Below are 16,970 nucleotides of genomic sequence, written 5' to 3' on the forward strand. Positions count from 1 at the left end.
GTAATTCTGATATTCCTCAAAATATGCATATGCCTGAGATGTGCTTGTAGTTAAAGGTAAACCACTTATGATGTACACAAACAATATATTGCAATAGAAACATTAATTCAAAAGTAAAAATGTCAAGCAAAAATACAGATGGGACCTTAATGTGAGGAAGTTGGATTCAAGCTTAGTTCCACCTATAAGCAACATAATGAAGATAACATTAACAAATGCTTTATGTGAAAAATTAATTTGATATGTCAAAATCAAACACCTGTGACAGCTTCAATACAGCCACAATGTTCACCATGTAATGCATTCCAATACTTATTTTAATATTTACAAACCACTTAGGTGAGATTGTTGAAAATGTGGGTATTTAATTACAATATAATCTCAAGTTAAAGTTGTTGTACTGTTTAAGACTACAGCTGTATACCAAATGAAGTGTGACTGTCCTGATTAATAAAAAAACATCAGGAAGAGCACTTGATTTAAAAAATGTATACAACCCAAATACTGTAAAATTTGTCAGAAAAAATAAATAAAATTAAAACGAAATAAATATTTTATTTAGTCAATATGGCTTTTCTTTGACTAGCAGATCATCTGGAATAGTTCACAGCAAACTCTCCATTTGCGACACGCAAATTATTAAATCATCGTGAATTTGTCGCAATTATACATTTATGACAGCGCCCATTTCTGAAGAATCTGATTTTGTTTTGTAGCAGAAGAAATACGTAATTCCAAAATGTAATGTTGGTATTAAATAACCTAACTTTTTTGCCAACAGAGCTCCTCGGTGATAACTAAGAGGTTTCACAGGTAGTTTAAATGGAGAACTGAAGTCGCACAATTTTTATTTATACATTTTTATAATGTATTGTCATTTTATTTTTACGGTTCCGTACGTAGTTTAAATGGAGAACTGAAGTCGTACAATTTTTAGAAAATAGATTTCTATCATTTTTTGCCATTTCTTTTTTTTTTTTTAGGAACGTATCAGTTTGCATTCATGTCGTCACTTCCGCTCCAGCGCTGACTCCAGCTTGCATCATTTCCAGTCTCTCTCGGCATCCCCGGCGGTGGCAGCAGGCAGCATGTGAGTATCTCCACTCACGCTGGACGACCACAACATGGACCTCTGATTACAGCTGCACTTCACTGCGCGTCCGTTCGCTTACGTGGGCATGTAAAAGCGGCCGTTAGCAAACTTTGCTGCCCGGTTTAGCTTCGAGCTAACTGAGTGAGAAGCGTTCACCGGCTAGTGTAGCCTGCTAGCTAACAACAGGGAGGCGTCATCCAACTGTGAACTGTGGAAAAGTGACTTAATTGGACTCGACTTAGTCGTTTGGGCAAAGTTGTGCTGCAGTTGCAAGTTCGACGTGGAAATAGTTCATTAGATAGGCTCGACTTCAGGACATAACATGTGGAAGACAACGGGATGTTGTGTTGTCAAACTACTGAGTGCTGAGAAGTTGTGGCAAGTCATTCAGGATAAAAGACAAATACATTCCCACCCATCCCATACAATTTCCCTTTCAGCCCTATTGCACTCAGCACCATTGCACTAGTGTCTTCCTTCAACATATTGCTCTCAGATATAGATATGGAGTCACATTCCTTGTATGTTTACACATGCTGATGTGATTCTGATTTAATACCTGGTTCTCAGTCACAGTAGCTCAAAAAAATAATATGAGCGAAAACTAGTATGGAGGATACGGCAGTATTTCATTTGAATCAATTTATTATTATTTAAAATATTGTAAGTAATTGTAACTGGAGCAGCATAAAGTGGTTGGCTATCAACCAATTAAAAAATATTAATTCAATTAATAAATCCCCAATGGCTCACATGGTGATGAGAACTAGAACTAGTTATGATCGGGCAAATCGCTGAATCCCACTTATATTATTCATGTGTTCTTTATCACAGTGTTACTGTCATTGACAAAGGCTCTGTTCAGTTCAGGTGTCCCAGTAAGACATACAGAATACTGGGACCCTGAAACTGAAGGAGCTAAATTGAATCCAGCCATCATTTATTTGATCATTATGTGAATGCTGGAAGCATTCATTGGGGTGAATGCTTCCAACATATTTTATTCTGCAAAAAATGTTCAGCCCGTTTTTTTGGCCCACTTCTACCGTAAAAAAACGTTCAGCTCCACTTTTCTTACTCTTCATACTCCTTCAGCTTCTTAATCCAAATTCAAACCAGCAATCCAGTTTCGCGTCAGCCTTTCAGCAGCCAGCATTCACACCGCAATTAGTTTACACCTGTTCTTTTCTTACTGTGAAAAAGGCCTATATGGCTAATACTCACCATTTTAATGGATGGCCATTATTACATCCTTGATGTCATATCCTTCAATAAGGAAAAACTAAATATTCATTGCTTCATCGCCATGACACGTGCAGTTGGATTTATTCCCCTGTCTTCTTTCTTCACAAGTCGGTTTTATTTACTTCTGTTCTCTTTTGTTCAGACGACACCATGGTGGAGCCAGTCCCTGAATCCATCAACTTTCCCTCTGAGGAGGAGAAGATCCTGAAGTTTTGGCAAGACAAGGACTGCTTCCAGGAATGCCTCAAACAGTCCAAGAACAGGCCCAAGTAAATCCAGCTGTTTTGGTTTACAATTATGAATTTTTTTGATTTTATTCAGAAATTATTAAAAGTGGTTTAGAAAGCAAAATGGCTATCTTCTTGAATCTTGTTTATGAATATGTGAATGTCATTTCAGCTGTAAGGTACTTGCATTTCCTCTCTAACCCGTTGTTCTTAGATTCCTTTTCATAATCTCTGTATGTAATCATAGTAAGTGTCATTGCTTTTCCTTCTTAAGAAAACATTTAGTAAGAAACAATGGACTATTAAAATTAGTTTAATGAATTAACAAGCAATGTTTTCATATGTTAAATGTCAGTCAGCACTAACATTAAATGATGAATAACAAGAAAATTAGTTAAACAAAAAAAACATAACAAAATGTCATGATGACACAGGACCCTCATCAATTCTTTTAAGAAATACAACAGGATATTTGCTTGATAACGCGTAAAAATCTCCCTGATATTACCAAATAATAGACCTAGAGCTAGATGACCAGATTTCCTTCAACTTTTTTTCTCTCGCCAATCCGCCAAACAGGTACACCTTCTACGACGGGCCTCCCTTTGCCACGGGTCTACCCCACTATGGTCACATCCTAGCCGGGACCATCAAGGACATTGTTACCCGCTTTGCCCACCAGAGCGGCTTCCATGTTGACCGGCGCTTTGGCTGGGATTGTCATGGGCTGCCTGTGGTAAGAGTTTGTCTTTTTCTGAAATATTGTTAAAACCTTATTTTACCAAAAGTTCTGTGTCTCATGTCCTGTTTGTGTGCGTGGGTTTTTTTTTTTAGGAGTATGAGATTGATAAGACATTGGGGATCAAAGGGCCTGAAGATGTGGCCAAGATGGGCATTGCTGAGTACAACAAGCAGTGCAGGAACATTGTCATGAGATACTCCAACGAGTGGGAGGTAAGCACACAGAATACTTTGTTCATGTGAGAGAACTTTCTAACCGTACTTGTGAGACCAGCTTTGTTGCCTTGTGCCAGTCAAATTACAACATGTCATAAACTTAAAATTAGATACTGAACCTGTTCTAAAACATAGTGAGGCTAAACTATAGGCATATCTGCAATATACAGGTGCCCTCAAAAACTAACAGAATAAAAGCTGAAATTCTGAGCTATTGCCCCATATTTAGCTTTTTATCTCAAACCCAAATGTCTTCAGCGTACAACAAAAACAAAAGAGTTGGCCATATTCTTATAATAGTGTTTAAAGGGACTTTTTTTCATGTTAGGTGAAAATCTTGTCAAACTATAGTGAGTGTGGCATTCCTCAGCCTTTATACGGTCCCACATAGTCGTGTGTAATGAGTTGTCCAGTAGAGCTGTGACATATACACACCATAATACTGTTTTGATTTGATGTTTTTGTTTCTTTTTGTTCTAAGAATTCAGTGAAGCGAATGGGCAGGTGGATTGACTTCGACAATGACTACAAGACCCTCTACCCATGGTTCATGGAGACTGTCTGGTATGGATGTCAGAAAAATGCCCCTCTTTTTTGTCTTAATGATACATCATTTACATTCTACTTTATTTTAAGGTATTGCATTTAGAGGCTATTTGTGTCACTAAAACCAATAAAAGTAATTTTCATCTGAGATTGGATGTTGATATAAAGTTAAGTATCTACAGAACTGTGGTTGCTGTTTTTTTTCCAAAAGGTTCCCAGCTTCGTGAAATGAACCTGAATTATCTGTGGCAGCTACAATTATAGCTGATCAAATTCTCTAAATGCTAAGGAAAGGTGCTTCAATGCTTCCTTTCTTATTTCCTTTAATAAAGGATGAACTAGACTATCCTTTATGAAAGAAATTGAGATAATCCTGTCCTACTATTCCTTGTGTCAGCAGCATTCAAAGCGACACATCCACTTAGTTTTACCACAGCTGAACCACAAAAATGTAGAAACAACAGAGCACAAAAACTTATGCTGGGGACGTGATCCAAAACGTCTGGAAATCACCATGTGTTGAGCTGATCTCCAATTCTGTAAATATACATTTCTTCTTTTCAAATCTGTCCAGTTTGGAGTGATGTTGAAGTATATTGAATTACTAGTCCACATCACAACAAAATACTATATACATAAATATAATTTCAGTGAATGCACTGTACATTTTTTTATATTAATAAAGTCAAATGCGGCCAAGCCAGAAAACTCTGTCTGAATATCATTAACTCTGGCCCCTTTGCTCAACTCTTTATTTTTATTCGATTATTATTTTAATGGCTCCAATTAGTCTACTTGAATGTTCCTGTCATTATATGTTATTTAAACATCAAGGTTAATTTTCAACAATATCTATTTTGTTGTTTCTTGCCGTAATAGACGTTCAATTGTACCCTGTGTATAAATGTAAAACCTCCTTTTTTCAAGGGTTCAATTCTTTTTCGGACATTCTCTTAGCGTCTTTTCCTAATGAATTCTCCTTCACGTTAGGAGCGTAGTCAGGAAAGCACATGTCTTTTCTTTTGGAACCATAGATTTTGTCAATTCTTCAACATGATTAGCAATCAGAAGGAAATTACTTTTGCATTCAGCCAATAAACCCTTCGGTGCAGTTGCTCCGTCTTTGCCTTCTTTTAATTGTTTTTTTTCTTTTTACACGTACAGGTGGGTGTTCAAACAGTTGTATGACAAGGGTCTGGTCTACCGAGGTGTCAAAGTCATGCCTTTCTCCACTGCCTGCAACACCCCTCTCTCCAACTTTGAGTCCCACCAGAACTACAAGGTTGGTAGAAATTATAATCCCCTCACTGCATTGCTGGTCTAATATAGCACTGCAGAATTCATTATTTTCCTTGTGGGAGGGTGATAAGATCAGAGAGAGCAGATAATCTGGCTGTAAAAAAAAACAAACGTCCATTATGTATATCGTAGTTGAGAAAGAAAAGAAAAAAATGAATTGACCTTGTTTGTGTTAAATTTTTTTTCTGCAGGATGTTCAGGATCCATCTGTCATCGTCAACTTCCCACTGGTTGAGGATCCGGATGTCTCTTTGATCGCCTGGACGACAACACCCTGGACACTGCCTAGCAACCTGGCCCTGTGTGTCAACCCGGAGTTCATATATGTTAAAGTCAAAGGTGAGCTACATCACTTTACATGAGTGTCATGTAAAATATGTCACACCCGTTATAATCAACCACTGATGTGCTGAAAAGAGAAAAAAACTATAACAATGTTTTGTCGCTGTCATCTGCTCTGTCTTCAAGTCATTGTTGGAAAAAAAGGCAATAACTGCTCACACGTCCTGCTGACAAACATGTTTGTGTTGAGGATTACTTGAATTAGCGGGGATTGGCTGTTTTGTTGAACGATGTTGCTTAAATGCTGTAGCCCGAGGACAAAGTTTTTTGACTAGAAATCTTGTTTCCTTGTGGGTTTAGTGTTGTGAACCTCAGTAGCAGCGGAAGGGCGTTTTTATTCAGGAAGAACAAACAATAACAAATTAGCAGAGGAGGAATGCTGCCTTGGCAAATTGTGCCCAGAGGAAAGGATTTCTCTACCATGTGTTGGTGGACTTTTACGCCTTTGGCTGTGTTTGCTGATAGAATAAGATATTTTTTGTCGTACAAAAACCAACTCTCTGTGAGTGGAACGTTTGAGTTGTGATTGTAGTAAAAGCACAGATTTTATAACTAACATTATCAGTGGCTCTGTTCTATTCTAAGTGATAAGCCATGACAGTGAGCGAGCATGAACACTGCCATGGTCTTGGAAAATAAACAGCTAATGAAATTCATCCATCATTACTTTTATCATTTAAACCTATTTTCCTTACTGTGACTCTTGTTGTGACTTAAAACTGATAGTTTATTCGCATGATGTGCATTTGTGTTTTGTTCAGACTTGAGGAATGCGGATGAAAATCAAATGAGGTCACTAAGATATTGTTATCCTTGCTCAAATATAGCTAAAAAAATTATCCAGAAAGTTGGGTACTGTTTTCCTGTGAACCCTCCTGTTGTAGGTTTCGGTTCCCTTCGAGAGGAGCTGGTGGGTTTTTAAAAGGATGACCTAGATTCATACATGCTTGTCATAGCCTCTTTGATCCTGCAGGGGGCACTGTTGAAGCACAGTTGGCCATTCTAAGTGCACCGCCTCCTCTGTGCTGCATGGGAGACCGCCTTGGAATACCAATGAATATTTTTTTTTATATCCTCTCAGTCTCTTTTTATCTGCTGTCCCTCTCCTGCTCCGTCTTCATCCTAATTTTTCACTCATTTTCTAATCACTCTCTTTTCCTCCACATTCACCTGACTTTGTCCTTCGCTCTACTTATTTTCCCTCCCTGTGTGTGTGTGTGTGTCTCTCTCCCTGTCTTTTCCCCTGTCAGCAGTGGCAGGTCTAAGCTGTGCAGTCGTTTCTTACACCACGGAGGGGAAGAAACATCTTTTATTGAAACAGCCTCCTTCTCTCTCTCTCTTTGTGTCTTACTGACTCAGGCCATTTGTTTATTTGCCCTCTTCACAATTCTTCTCAACCTCTCCGGTGTTTGTTATTTTCCTAAAATCAGGGTGTCAGGGTTTCCAGGAGGGTTCAGTATGACAGTTATCCTACATGAGGTGGCATGTTTTTAACAGCACTGGATTTATTCAGCTCAGGTTGAGTCGTGTGGTTGTAGCTGCATCATGGGCTACTTACCTGACCTTGACTGGTTGTATCAGAAACAGAACTACCTTATTGATCCACGGGGGAAATTGGGTATTATGGAAGGAAGACATCCAGGTTCAGTAGAATTGCATGTCGAGTATCTGGGTTTGATGAGTTGCTGTTCATAACCCACGCCGGCATCGCCTGGAGCAGGGTTTTGTTTTCACTCCTCTTGATAGATGCCAAATGAAATTCTTATGTAAGCTCACACTGAAGAAATTTCAATATTAATTCTGTTGGATCTTAGCTAAGCTTTGGATACGGTAGATCAGGAAATCCTTAATGTCAGATGAAGGGATGGCATGTCCCATCTGGTTCTACTTTATTTCTCCGATCTTACATATCTTAACAGAAAATTTTTATAATTTACATTTCACTATTGAATCATCCCATCCAATTAGTATTTTTAAAGACTACTCAAGACCTATCATATTCCCTCACTTTTCTAAACTGACGTTTTGGCATTTTATATCAATCTGTTTAAATATAATTTATATTATTTATGTAATATAAAAGCACTTTTACTGTTATATGTGTTTAATGGTTTGTACGGTTTGATGCCTATTGATTATGATGCACATTTCACATTTGTTTTGGAAAGCGCGTATTATTCAAATATTGTTTCTGTTCTTCTCACAGATAACACCGCAGGCAAGACCTATATTATGATGGAGGCCAGGCTTGGAGCTCTGTTTAAGTCAGAGGGCGAGTACACGCTGCTGGACAAGTGAGTTGACAAGACCCTGAAGCTACTTCAAAAAAATCAAAAGTCAATCAAAAGGGAAAATGAAAAATATCTTGCAACAGTGCTTTGCTGAGCAGCTGTTTAGACCAGTGTAACAACACAGTGGAATAATTTATACCTGCTTTGTCAAAGAATTTTGAGCAACATTATGGGAGGTAGACCAAATACTATAAACATTTGAAGTACTTAAATCCACTTTGTAAATGTGCAATAACATTTAAATTTTAGATTATATGACATGGTACAGAATCTGTCAAACATGTTTAAAATCCCTGTTGGTTGGTGTCAGTTTCCGAGCTTGACAGTGCGTGGAAGGTGGGAAAATGTATGAATATTGAAAGCAGGATTGTCATTGTGTTTTGTGTTGTTGTTTTTTTAGATTTCCTGGCAAGATGCTGAAAGGGAAAAAATACAAGCCTCTCTTTGAGTACTTTTCCGAGGTTTGTATAGTCTGTGTTCTTCTTCAATGTTGTTTGTCACATATCTGTCCACATTTATGAATAGCCAGTTCTATATCTTTCTTTAATTACCCATCTGACCACAGATTCTCATTTTACTTTACCTTTTCTTAAATCTGTCTCTGCTCCACTCTCTCTCCCCCTTTCACATTAGTCTGTCTGTTAAATAAAGTCTATAATGCCCAAAAAATATTTATTTAAAAAAATTCTGTTTCTTAATCATTCTGTACAACCTGTTCCCCTTTTGCTTCTTCATCACTCTCCCCTTGCATCTAATTTTTCCCCATCCATGTCTCACTTTCAGTGTGGGGAGAAAGGAGCGTTCCAGGTGGTGATGGATAACTACGTCAAAGAGGAGGAGGGCACAGGAGTCGTCCACCAGGCACCTTACTTTGGAGCTGTAAGTCTATTTTTTAATTTTTTTAACCACAGAAAATACTTTGTTACATAAACTGATGCAGTATCGGTTACTACTTCACTGCTATATCTTTTTGATGGTTACATTAATCTGATTTTGGGCTATAAAATGTCTGAATTATAAATATGCACATTGCAGTTTTCTAGGTTGCCCAATAAAAACTAAAGACATTCAAGTTACAATTATTAAACTGAAAACTACAGTTAAGTCTCACAACTGAGAGCACGACCCAGAAAATGTCTTTGTCTTTATTAATCACTTCAAACATTAATCACCACAATAACTGTACATTGCAGAAGTGTATGATGGGAATAATGGTAACTGATCCAGTGAATTAGCACATACTAACAAGTCCTTTTCCAAGTATTTGTTGTTGTTGTGCTGATCCATTTCCAACTCACTTAGATGCTAATGAATAATTGATGTAATTTGACAGTTTGTCAGAATTTGGGGCATCAGCCTGGTAGTCAGGACTTCGAAACAAGAACAAGACGCATAAACGCTGAGCAAGATTTGGTCATGGTAGTCTCAATGACGTCAACATCACTTTTATAAATTGATTCAGAACTGGGGGTCGACGTTGAGACAAATGTCTTGAGAAATGCAACCCAGTTTTAGTATCACATTCAAACCTCATTAGTTGTTTTTGTATTTTTTAAATTGTAGAATCATGTGTCTCATGTCTGAGAATTTATAATTCTTTAAAAGTCTTATGGCTCCTCTGGTTCTTTGTGTAATGACTCCCATTCATGTGTATGCTCATTGACTATTTTATGAAATATTTGTATGGAATGGTACCATACCGATATATTCCTAGAGTCTAGAGGCCAATGCAGTGGTGCTATCAGAGGTATCGGGTCATTGCTAATAGGTTAGATGCCCTTGTCAAGGGCAGATGGATGCCCCTGTGGCTGTAGCCAGCTGTGGACACTTAGCCTTTGTCTCTGTCTTAGTTTTCTCTTCTGCACACTCTCTTTATGTCTCTGCAGCTCAGTCCCTAATGGGTATAAAATGTAAACTCCTCACATCAATATCTCACTTACTTGTTTAATTTGATATACAACTACACTTTCTGATATATAGTGATCACATTCACATTGATTACTGGGGAAAAAAATCTGAAACACAAATGCATTTGCATGTGCTGTTAAAATCTCTAGGCAGAAGATATACACTTTTGAACTGCTTGTCGTTATGAATAGATGTAAGATGACCCGGTGAGCAATCCATCTTGGATCTTGACAGGGTGTTTGAAAACAAAATGCATGTACAACTGGACAGTACTCAGATCTTTCATGCATAGCTGTCACATACCAGTAGTACTTGTTTCAACTCTGCAAAATGTGTCCAGCTCAAAAAGGAATTCAAAATGGAGTCATAAAATATCTTTAAACTAGCGTCTGCCAATGCTTTTGATAATTACTTATCTTCTGTTTATGATATCATCTGGAGAATGTTATTGAAATAAATGGAATTACCCTGAAATAGTATTCGTATCAATATTATATATTTTGGACAGAAAAAAGAGCAAAATTAGAAAAAAGATTCTAAGGATGCAATAGTAAGCCTCCGAGTATAGCATGTGATGATGAGGTATGCAGTGAATTATATTATGTTAGATAAGCCTGTATCTAAACTGTGTATTATTGTGTTTGTAGGATGATTACAGGGTGTGCACTGAATACAAGATCATCCAGAGGGACCAGGCTCCAATCTGCCCTGTGGACGCCTCGGGCTGCTTCACGTCAGAGGTCACCGACTTTGCGGGACAGTATGTCAAAGTGAGTGACACGTAAGACGTTTACATGTAGATTAGGTTAGCAGACATCTCAGACTTTCTACCCCTGGTAGGAGAGCCACTGGTACGATATGTGGGATAAATCCCTCACCACTATTGATGGCTGGTTTAATTCAGCATTTAATTTTCTGCATTTCTTGGTAGTCACTGTTCTATTCCTCTCCATTTCCTCTATTTATATCTGGAAAGTGCATCTTTTAAAAATATTCTCTTTCATTCTGCATGTAAATGTTCCCCCTTTTCTTTATGAATTTGAGGATTATGCTACGCACTAACTGAAATGAGAATATTAAATATTTATAAAGTTTTCCAAGTGTAATCTAAAATTATTCTTTAGCTACATGACTTGGTGATATGAAGGAAGTTGAGGGAAAACCACGTCACGCGTTTCACAACGTTGTGCAGAAAAACCTTCTTCCAAAGCACAAGTCACTGTTTACTGGACACAGCTGTCTCCCTCCTTGTCACACCCAAATTCATTACCATCCTCAGTAGATGGTGAGTGAAATATAGCAGCCATACATGATCTGATTACTATTTCACGTCCTGGTACAAAGGCCAGGGAGTGGACTCAACCCGCCTGGCCACTAACAGTACAGCGTTAGCTAATAAAGCGTTTGCAGCCGCAGTTCGCTGAAAGTCTGTCATAATCCACTTTTGAAATATGTGAAAACCAAGCGTGAATTTCAAGGCTGTCTGAGACATTCCTAATTGCCGCATAAAAACTCAGTGGTGATCTGAGGGAGCGTCAGTCGCGACGTGGGCCACACGAAGAGAAGCTGAGAGAGCATTTGTTCTTCTGTTAACTGAAACAATATTTACGCAACATGAGAGCCTCATCTTACACCCAGAAGAGCCTGCAAGTCAGCGGCTCTGGCAGCAGAGTGAGGGTTCAGAGCCCGTCGCCATCCCGGTGCCGCGGATCCTCATACGACAGTCGTGGACGCACAGGATACCGCGGCACCGCCATTGAGTTGGGTACAGAGATACACCAGCACCATGCCAATGAAAAAGAGGAGATGCAGGAACTCAATGTCAAGTTTGCAGGATACATTGAGAAGGTCCAGGCACTAGAGCAGAGAAATGCTTCTCTCCAAGCTGAGCTGGCTTCCCTGCAGAGCCGCTACAAGGGAGGTCCCACGGGCATCGGAGAAGAATATGAGCTCAAGTTTAAAGAGGTGCGGGAGCTGATTGAGGCCCTGACTAATGAGAAGGGAGCTGCTGATATTGAAAGGGGCTACATCGAAGAAGAGGTTGAAGTGTGGAGACTTAAGCTGGAGGAGGAGCTGGCACTCAAAGAAGAGGCAGAAATCATTCTGAGGGAGTTTCGCCAGGACGTTGACAACGCAACACTGCAGAAGGCTGAGCTTGAGAAGCGCATCGAACAACTGGTGGCCGAGATAGAGTTTCTCAAGAAGCTGCATGATGAAGAGGTGGCCGACCTCATGAAGCAGATCAAGGACTCAAAGATTACTGCCGAACTTGATGGAGATCGCCCTGACCTGGCCGCCTACCTGCGCAACATGCGCGCAGAGATAGAGGCCGTTGCTGCCCGCAATGTCCAGGAAGCTGAGAAATGGTACAAAACCAAGTTTGACACCCTCAAGGAACATGCCGGCAAACACGAAGAACAGATGAAGACCATGAAAGATGAGATCACAAGTTTCCACAACCAGGTGACAGACCTGCAGAACCAGATTGATGGGCTGAGGGCTCGCAACGCTGCCCTGGAGCAGCAGTTGGAGGACATGGAGATGTCTCACGCCGATAAGGTGGGAGGCCTAGAGGGTATCATCGCTCAGTTGGAGGCCCAGCTCTGCGAAACCAAACTAGAGATGACCAAATATCTCCAAGACTATCAGGAACTGCTGCACATTAAACTCAAGCTGGATGCGGAGATCGCCACGTACAGGAAGCTGCTCGAGGGAGAGGAGATGAGGCTTGGAATTGCCAAAGATGTCTAAAAGTCCAGCGTGAAAGGAGCAAGAGGTCCAACGCAGCAGCTGAGCACCATGGAGTGAAGAGATGATCTCAGTCTAGTTAAAGATTTTAGATTCTTACCCATCTTAGCCACTCTTTCCCTATCTCCCTCTCCTGCTGAGGATGGCTGGGTATTATTCAAAAGTTTTCTCTACCATTGCTGATATGACACCTATATTTCAGTATGATTTCTTGATTTTTTTCTTCTTCTTCTACAATTCAAAACATAAGTTCAATTATATCAGATGTTAATATCATCTTAACACATTTTAGAATAGTCTAAACTTTGACCCAATAAATCAATAATAGCAAATACTCAGCCGACCCCTTTGTGCTTGCTTTCCTGTCCTACTGCAAATTTTTAAATCACTTCATTTTCATTGCCTCTCCCTTTTTTTTTGCATCGCTCTTTACTCCTACCCTTTTCTTTACTCTTGCTCTGAGAGTTACCTCCTTGCCCCCCATCACACCACTCTTATGACACTTCCCTTTGCTGAAGTTGTTCACTTTTCGCCATCACCGCTTCTGTTGATCAAAGTTCTGGATCCCACCACCTTCACAACTAAATACTTCTGTTTTGCCTTGATGTGTCACAACGCCAGCCCAAACAAAGCAGAACAAATAGTCTTAGTGGTCTTCTCTGCCCCCCTAGTTTTTTCCCCTATGTTTTTTCAAAAGACAAAACAATTGACGATTTCCACTAATGTTGACCAACTGGTTCCTAATAAAGATTGAAGTGAGTGCATACAAAATAATGCAGTGGTTTTTCTTCTTCCTTTGTGACTTGTCCTCTTTCTCGATGTCTCTTCCCTCACTAGTTGACTTGATCTTGATCTGTGATAACTTTATTTTTCTATCTGTGTCTGAAACATCTTGAGCGTCATAAACATTTGAAGCTGTAGAACAGGACTGCAGATAAGCAGTTCTTACTGAGTCAGCCCAATTAGATAACAATTTTTTTATAGTAGTTTGCTTTTTGCTTTATCTTGCAAGTTGAAGCTACTGAATTTACCACTAAGATACAAAATAGCTGTGTGAATCCAGCCTTATATTTCTATATGTTGATTCGTTTTATATCATCATGCAAGCTGGATTTGAACACAAGTCATGGCAAAGAGATTCTAAAATATTCATATAATATGTGTGAGTAATTTAGGGCCTTATCGAGTATCCCTCAATTGGCCAGATGGCGAAATAGGGTTCTTCTCTCAGTGGGTTGCAGGTGAATTTCCAATGAGTGTCCAGATCATAAGTGCACTTTCATGTTTTAATGAGCTCGGCTCAGGGCATAAACAAAATGTATTTGTGGCTGAGGAAGTTTAAAACCTCTCTACAAAGGTGTCACAACCAATAGTCGAGCACTGCAGCGGAAAAGTCATATTTATGAGCTTCTTTGAATGACATTTTGAGCTTGGTTAGAGGGATGTGATAATTCACTGGACTGATTGCATTTTAGATTGTTTGCCATAAACTGCATAGCGATATTTATCATTCCTTTGGGGGCAGAGCATGACCTTGAATTTTCTTGAGGGAGCTGCACATAGCCATCATTTTTTCAATGATGCATAGGCTTCATCTCCAAGGAACAATTTTTTTTAGGTTTGGTGGGACAAATAATGAGTGTTTACCATGTAATGGTTTAATTTTGCACCTCCTAAAAGGGAGAACAAAAAGATAGAAATGAATATGCTGAAAAAGAAAAAATATTGTGACACGAAAGATCAGATCAGTTTCATCATCCATTTTCCATCTGGATATTTTCTCCATTTTTTTCATGTTTTTAATAAATAGATAAACGTTTCTTGATAAATGAAAACCTCTAAAGAGAAACTTAGGCCACTGGAATTCAGCAAAAACAAGATTTTCAGCTGGTTTTAACAGCTCACCGTTCCGCAGTGATGTAGAGGCGCACTCAGCACACTGTGACATCACATTTGAGTGTGGCTACAGGTGCAGCATGATACACTTAGTTTGGGCTATACCAAACCACGGCCATTAATGCGACTGGATACTGTCAATAAGTGAAACACACTTGAAACTTCAACTACCGAGGAAAACATCTTTTCTGCCCGTTAATCTTAAAAACTGTAATTTTATAAATCATATCTATATCATTTGCTGTTTCTTTTTTCTGTTTAGGATGCTGACAAGAACATCATCAAGTGGCTGAAGGAGAAGGGCCGCCTCATCAATGCCAGCAGTTTCAAACATAATTACCCCTTCTGCTGGAGGTGAGAAGAGTACAATTCAAACTGTAAAGTGGATCACAACCATAGAATAATCTCACTTGTGAGTGTTAAAGGTCACAGATCTTAATCTTAACCATAGAACAACTTACAGGAGGAAGCTTTTCTGGTTATAAAATTAGAAGCAAATATGTCCCCATTTATCCCTTTGCTGAAAAGCTTCCTCATGCTTTTGTTCCTTTTAGGAGGCTAAATCAGAACTATATGCTAAACTATTGCATCACTATAAATTGGATTTCTTTTGGGCGTAAAAATGACGATGCTACCGCCTTCCCTCAATCATATTCTAATATTCAGTAAAATATATTTTTCTTTATTACATCACCTGATAAATGACTTCCTCTTATGTAATATCCAGTCATAATTGCATCAACAAATTTTCGCCGATACTACTCGGTTTTGAACATCAACAAACGTCTTATTTGGATCATCAACTTGACAGCGGATACACACCCCCAGTTGTCCTCTCTGTGTATCGTACTTTTTGGGTGGTTTGCTCCTCATTGCTTTTTTTAATGAATCAAGTTGCTGAGAATTAATTTGAAACCATTACTCTAAAAATATGAAACCTGTTCAGAGGACGTTTGGCCTACATGTCTGGTTTAGTTCCAGTCTTTCACATTCATCTATTCTTACCATCCTACTCGAATTCAGTTTTCCAGACCTGGTCAAAAAAAATATATGCCGACTATCGATGACCTTTATGTTATTGTTGGTTGTATTTATCCGTGTTTTTAGATTTCACAACCAATTTCAACCTTACAAATACACACTTGTTCCGCTTCTCAAGGTCCGACATAACCACATCGCAACTATCAGCGACATGCAGTCACACTCGCACACAAACTTACTTTTTTAGTAGACTAAGTCACTCTCTCACTTGGAGCAGCTGTCGCCTGACCTGAGAAGGATTAATTAACCTCAGTAAATATGCAGAGATATGCTCTCTGAGCCATTAGGAGACCTATAGTGCCTTCAGAAATTATTCAGACCCCATTGCTTCACTTGTCACATTTTGTTATGCTGCGGCCTAATGCTAAAATCGTTGAAAGTCATTGAGTTTAACACTCGGAAATGCAATTGAGTTTAACACTTGGAAATGCAGCAAATGTTCCCCATCAGGATCATGTGGGTGTGGTTTCATTATATTTGAATGTCAACAGCCCTTTTTATACAGAGATCCTGCAACATTTACATTTTTTTGACTGTGACTTTCTCCGCTGCTGGCATAAATGGGGAACAAGTGCTGGTAGAGCCGCATGTGTTGATGAAGGACCCTGTTGTTCATAGTAAAAAGCAGATTCACAAAATAGTTTTTTAAGGACTTTTAACAACACAGTTCATGGTTGAGAGGGAAAAAGCTAGTTTAAAATGTAACTGGTAGATAATGAACATAATTAAAACTGAGATTCACCCATCACAATTATTTTCACTGCTTAAACATTCCTTACTGTGCAAAACATGAATTGCTACTTTTATAAATTGGAATTTCTATTATAAATGCAGTTGATGTTTATTTATTTCCAGGTCTGACACGCCCCTGATCTACAAAGCCGTCCCCAGCTGGTTTATCCGAGTGGAGCACATGGTCGACAAATTACTAGACAACAATGGAAAATGCTACTGGTAAGCTGTTTTCTGTAAGACGTGGTAACTAGCTCGGTACTTAGTGACGGTGAAGTAGCAGGCATGAGGTAGATGCTAAACAACAAGTGGCATAAAAACACTTCAAGTGAAGACGGACAGAAATCACAGTCCCAAAATAATTATAGTCCCGACTTTGTGCTACTCCACCAAGTTGTTTATCTCAGTCTTAGGCCTGTCTCTGCAGGGCATTCAGTTCAGGGTATAATCACTTAACTGGGAAGATATTAGATTTGAAATACAAAAGTTGTTGCAATGACTCGTTTTTTATTTTTCATTAAGCTTGGCATTGTTATAATGCACATGGGACTGGTGTTTAATACAAAACATTAGCATGATGCTAATTGTAATGGCAGAAAGGAGTGAAAGTAAGCGTCAGTATGATGGCTCTGGTAAGTGGTTTTA

At 39.0% G+C, this 16,970-nt stretch overlaps 2 protein-coding genes across 2 annotated transcripts in view; both read left to right on the forward strand.

Annotated features, from left to right (window-relative positions):
• The first annotated feature begins 974 nt into the window (after positions 1-974).
• iars1 (isoleucyl-tRNA synthetase 1) overlaps positions 975-16,970 on the forward strand; it is a 43,837-nt gene continuing 27,841 nt past the window's right edge. Inside the window, exons 1-13 of the mRNA XM_035631806.2 lie at positions 975-1,090; positions 2,481-2,607; positions 3,145-3,301; positions 3,400-3,519; positions 4,004-4,086; positions 5,233-5,350; positions 5,559-5,706; positions 7,916-8,003; positions 8,401-8,461; positions 8,784-8,879; positions 10,556-10,678; positions 14,815-14,906; positions 16,449-16,547. Coding sequence (XP_035487699.2) covers positions 2,489-2,607; positions 3,145-3,301; positions 3,400-3,519; positions 4,004-4,086; positions 5,233-5,350; positions 5,559-5,706; positions 7,916-8,003; positions 8,401-8,461; positions 8,784-8,879; positions 10,556-10,678; positions 14,815-14,906; positions 16,449-16,547 — 1,304 coding nt within the window. The 5' untranslated portion in view covers positions 975-1,090; positions 2,481-2,488. The remainder of the gene's footprint in view (positions 1,091-2,480; positions 2,608-3,144; positions 3,302-3,399; positions 3,520-4,003; positions 4,087-5,232; positions 5,351-5,558; positions 5,707-7,915; positions 8,004-8,400; positions 8,462-8,783; positions 8,880-10,555; positions 10,679-14,814; positions 14,907-16,448; positions 16,548-16,970) is intronic.
• On the forward strand, positions 10,685-13,430 carry LOC118309553 (desmin-like). Its single transcript, XM_035631821.2, has one exon. The coding sequence runs from the start codon at positions 11,523-11,525 to the stop codon at positions 12,657-12,659; it is 1,137 nt and encodes a 378-aa protein (XP_035487714.2). The 5' UTR covers positions 10,685-11,522; the 3' UTR covers positions 12,660-13,430.

This window comes from Scophthalmus maximus, chromosome 6 (genome assembly GCF_022379125.1).
Source record: "Scophthalmus maximus strain ysfricsl-2021 chromosome 6, ASM2237912v1, whole genome shotgun sequence".
Classification (NCBI taxonomy): Eukaryota; Metazoa; Chordata; class Actinopteri; order Pleuronectiformes; family Scophthalmidae; genus Scophthalmus; species Scophthalmus maximus.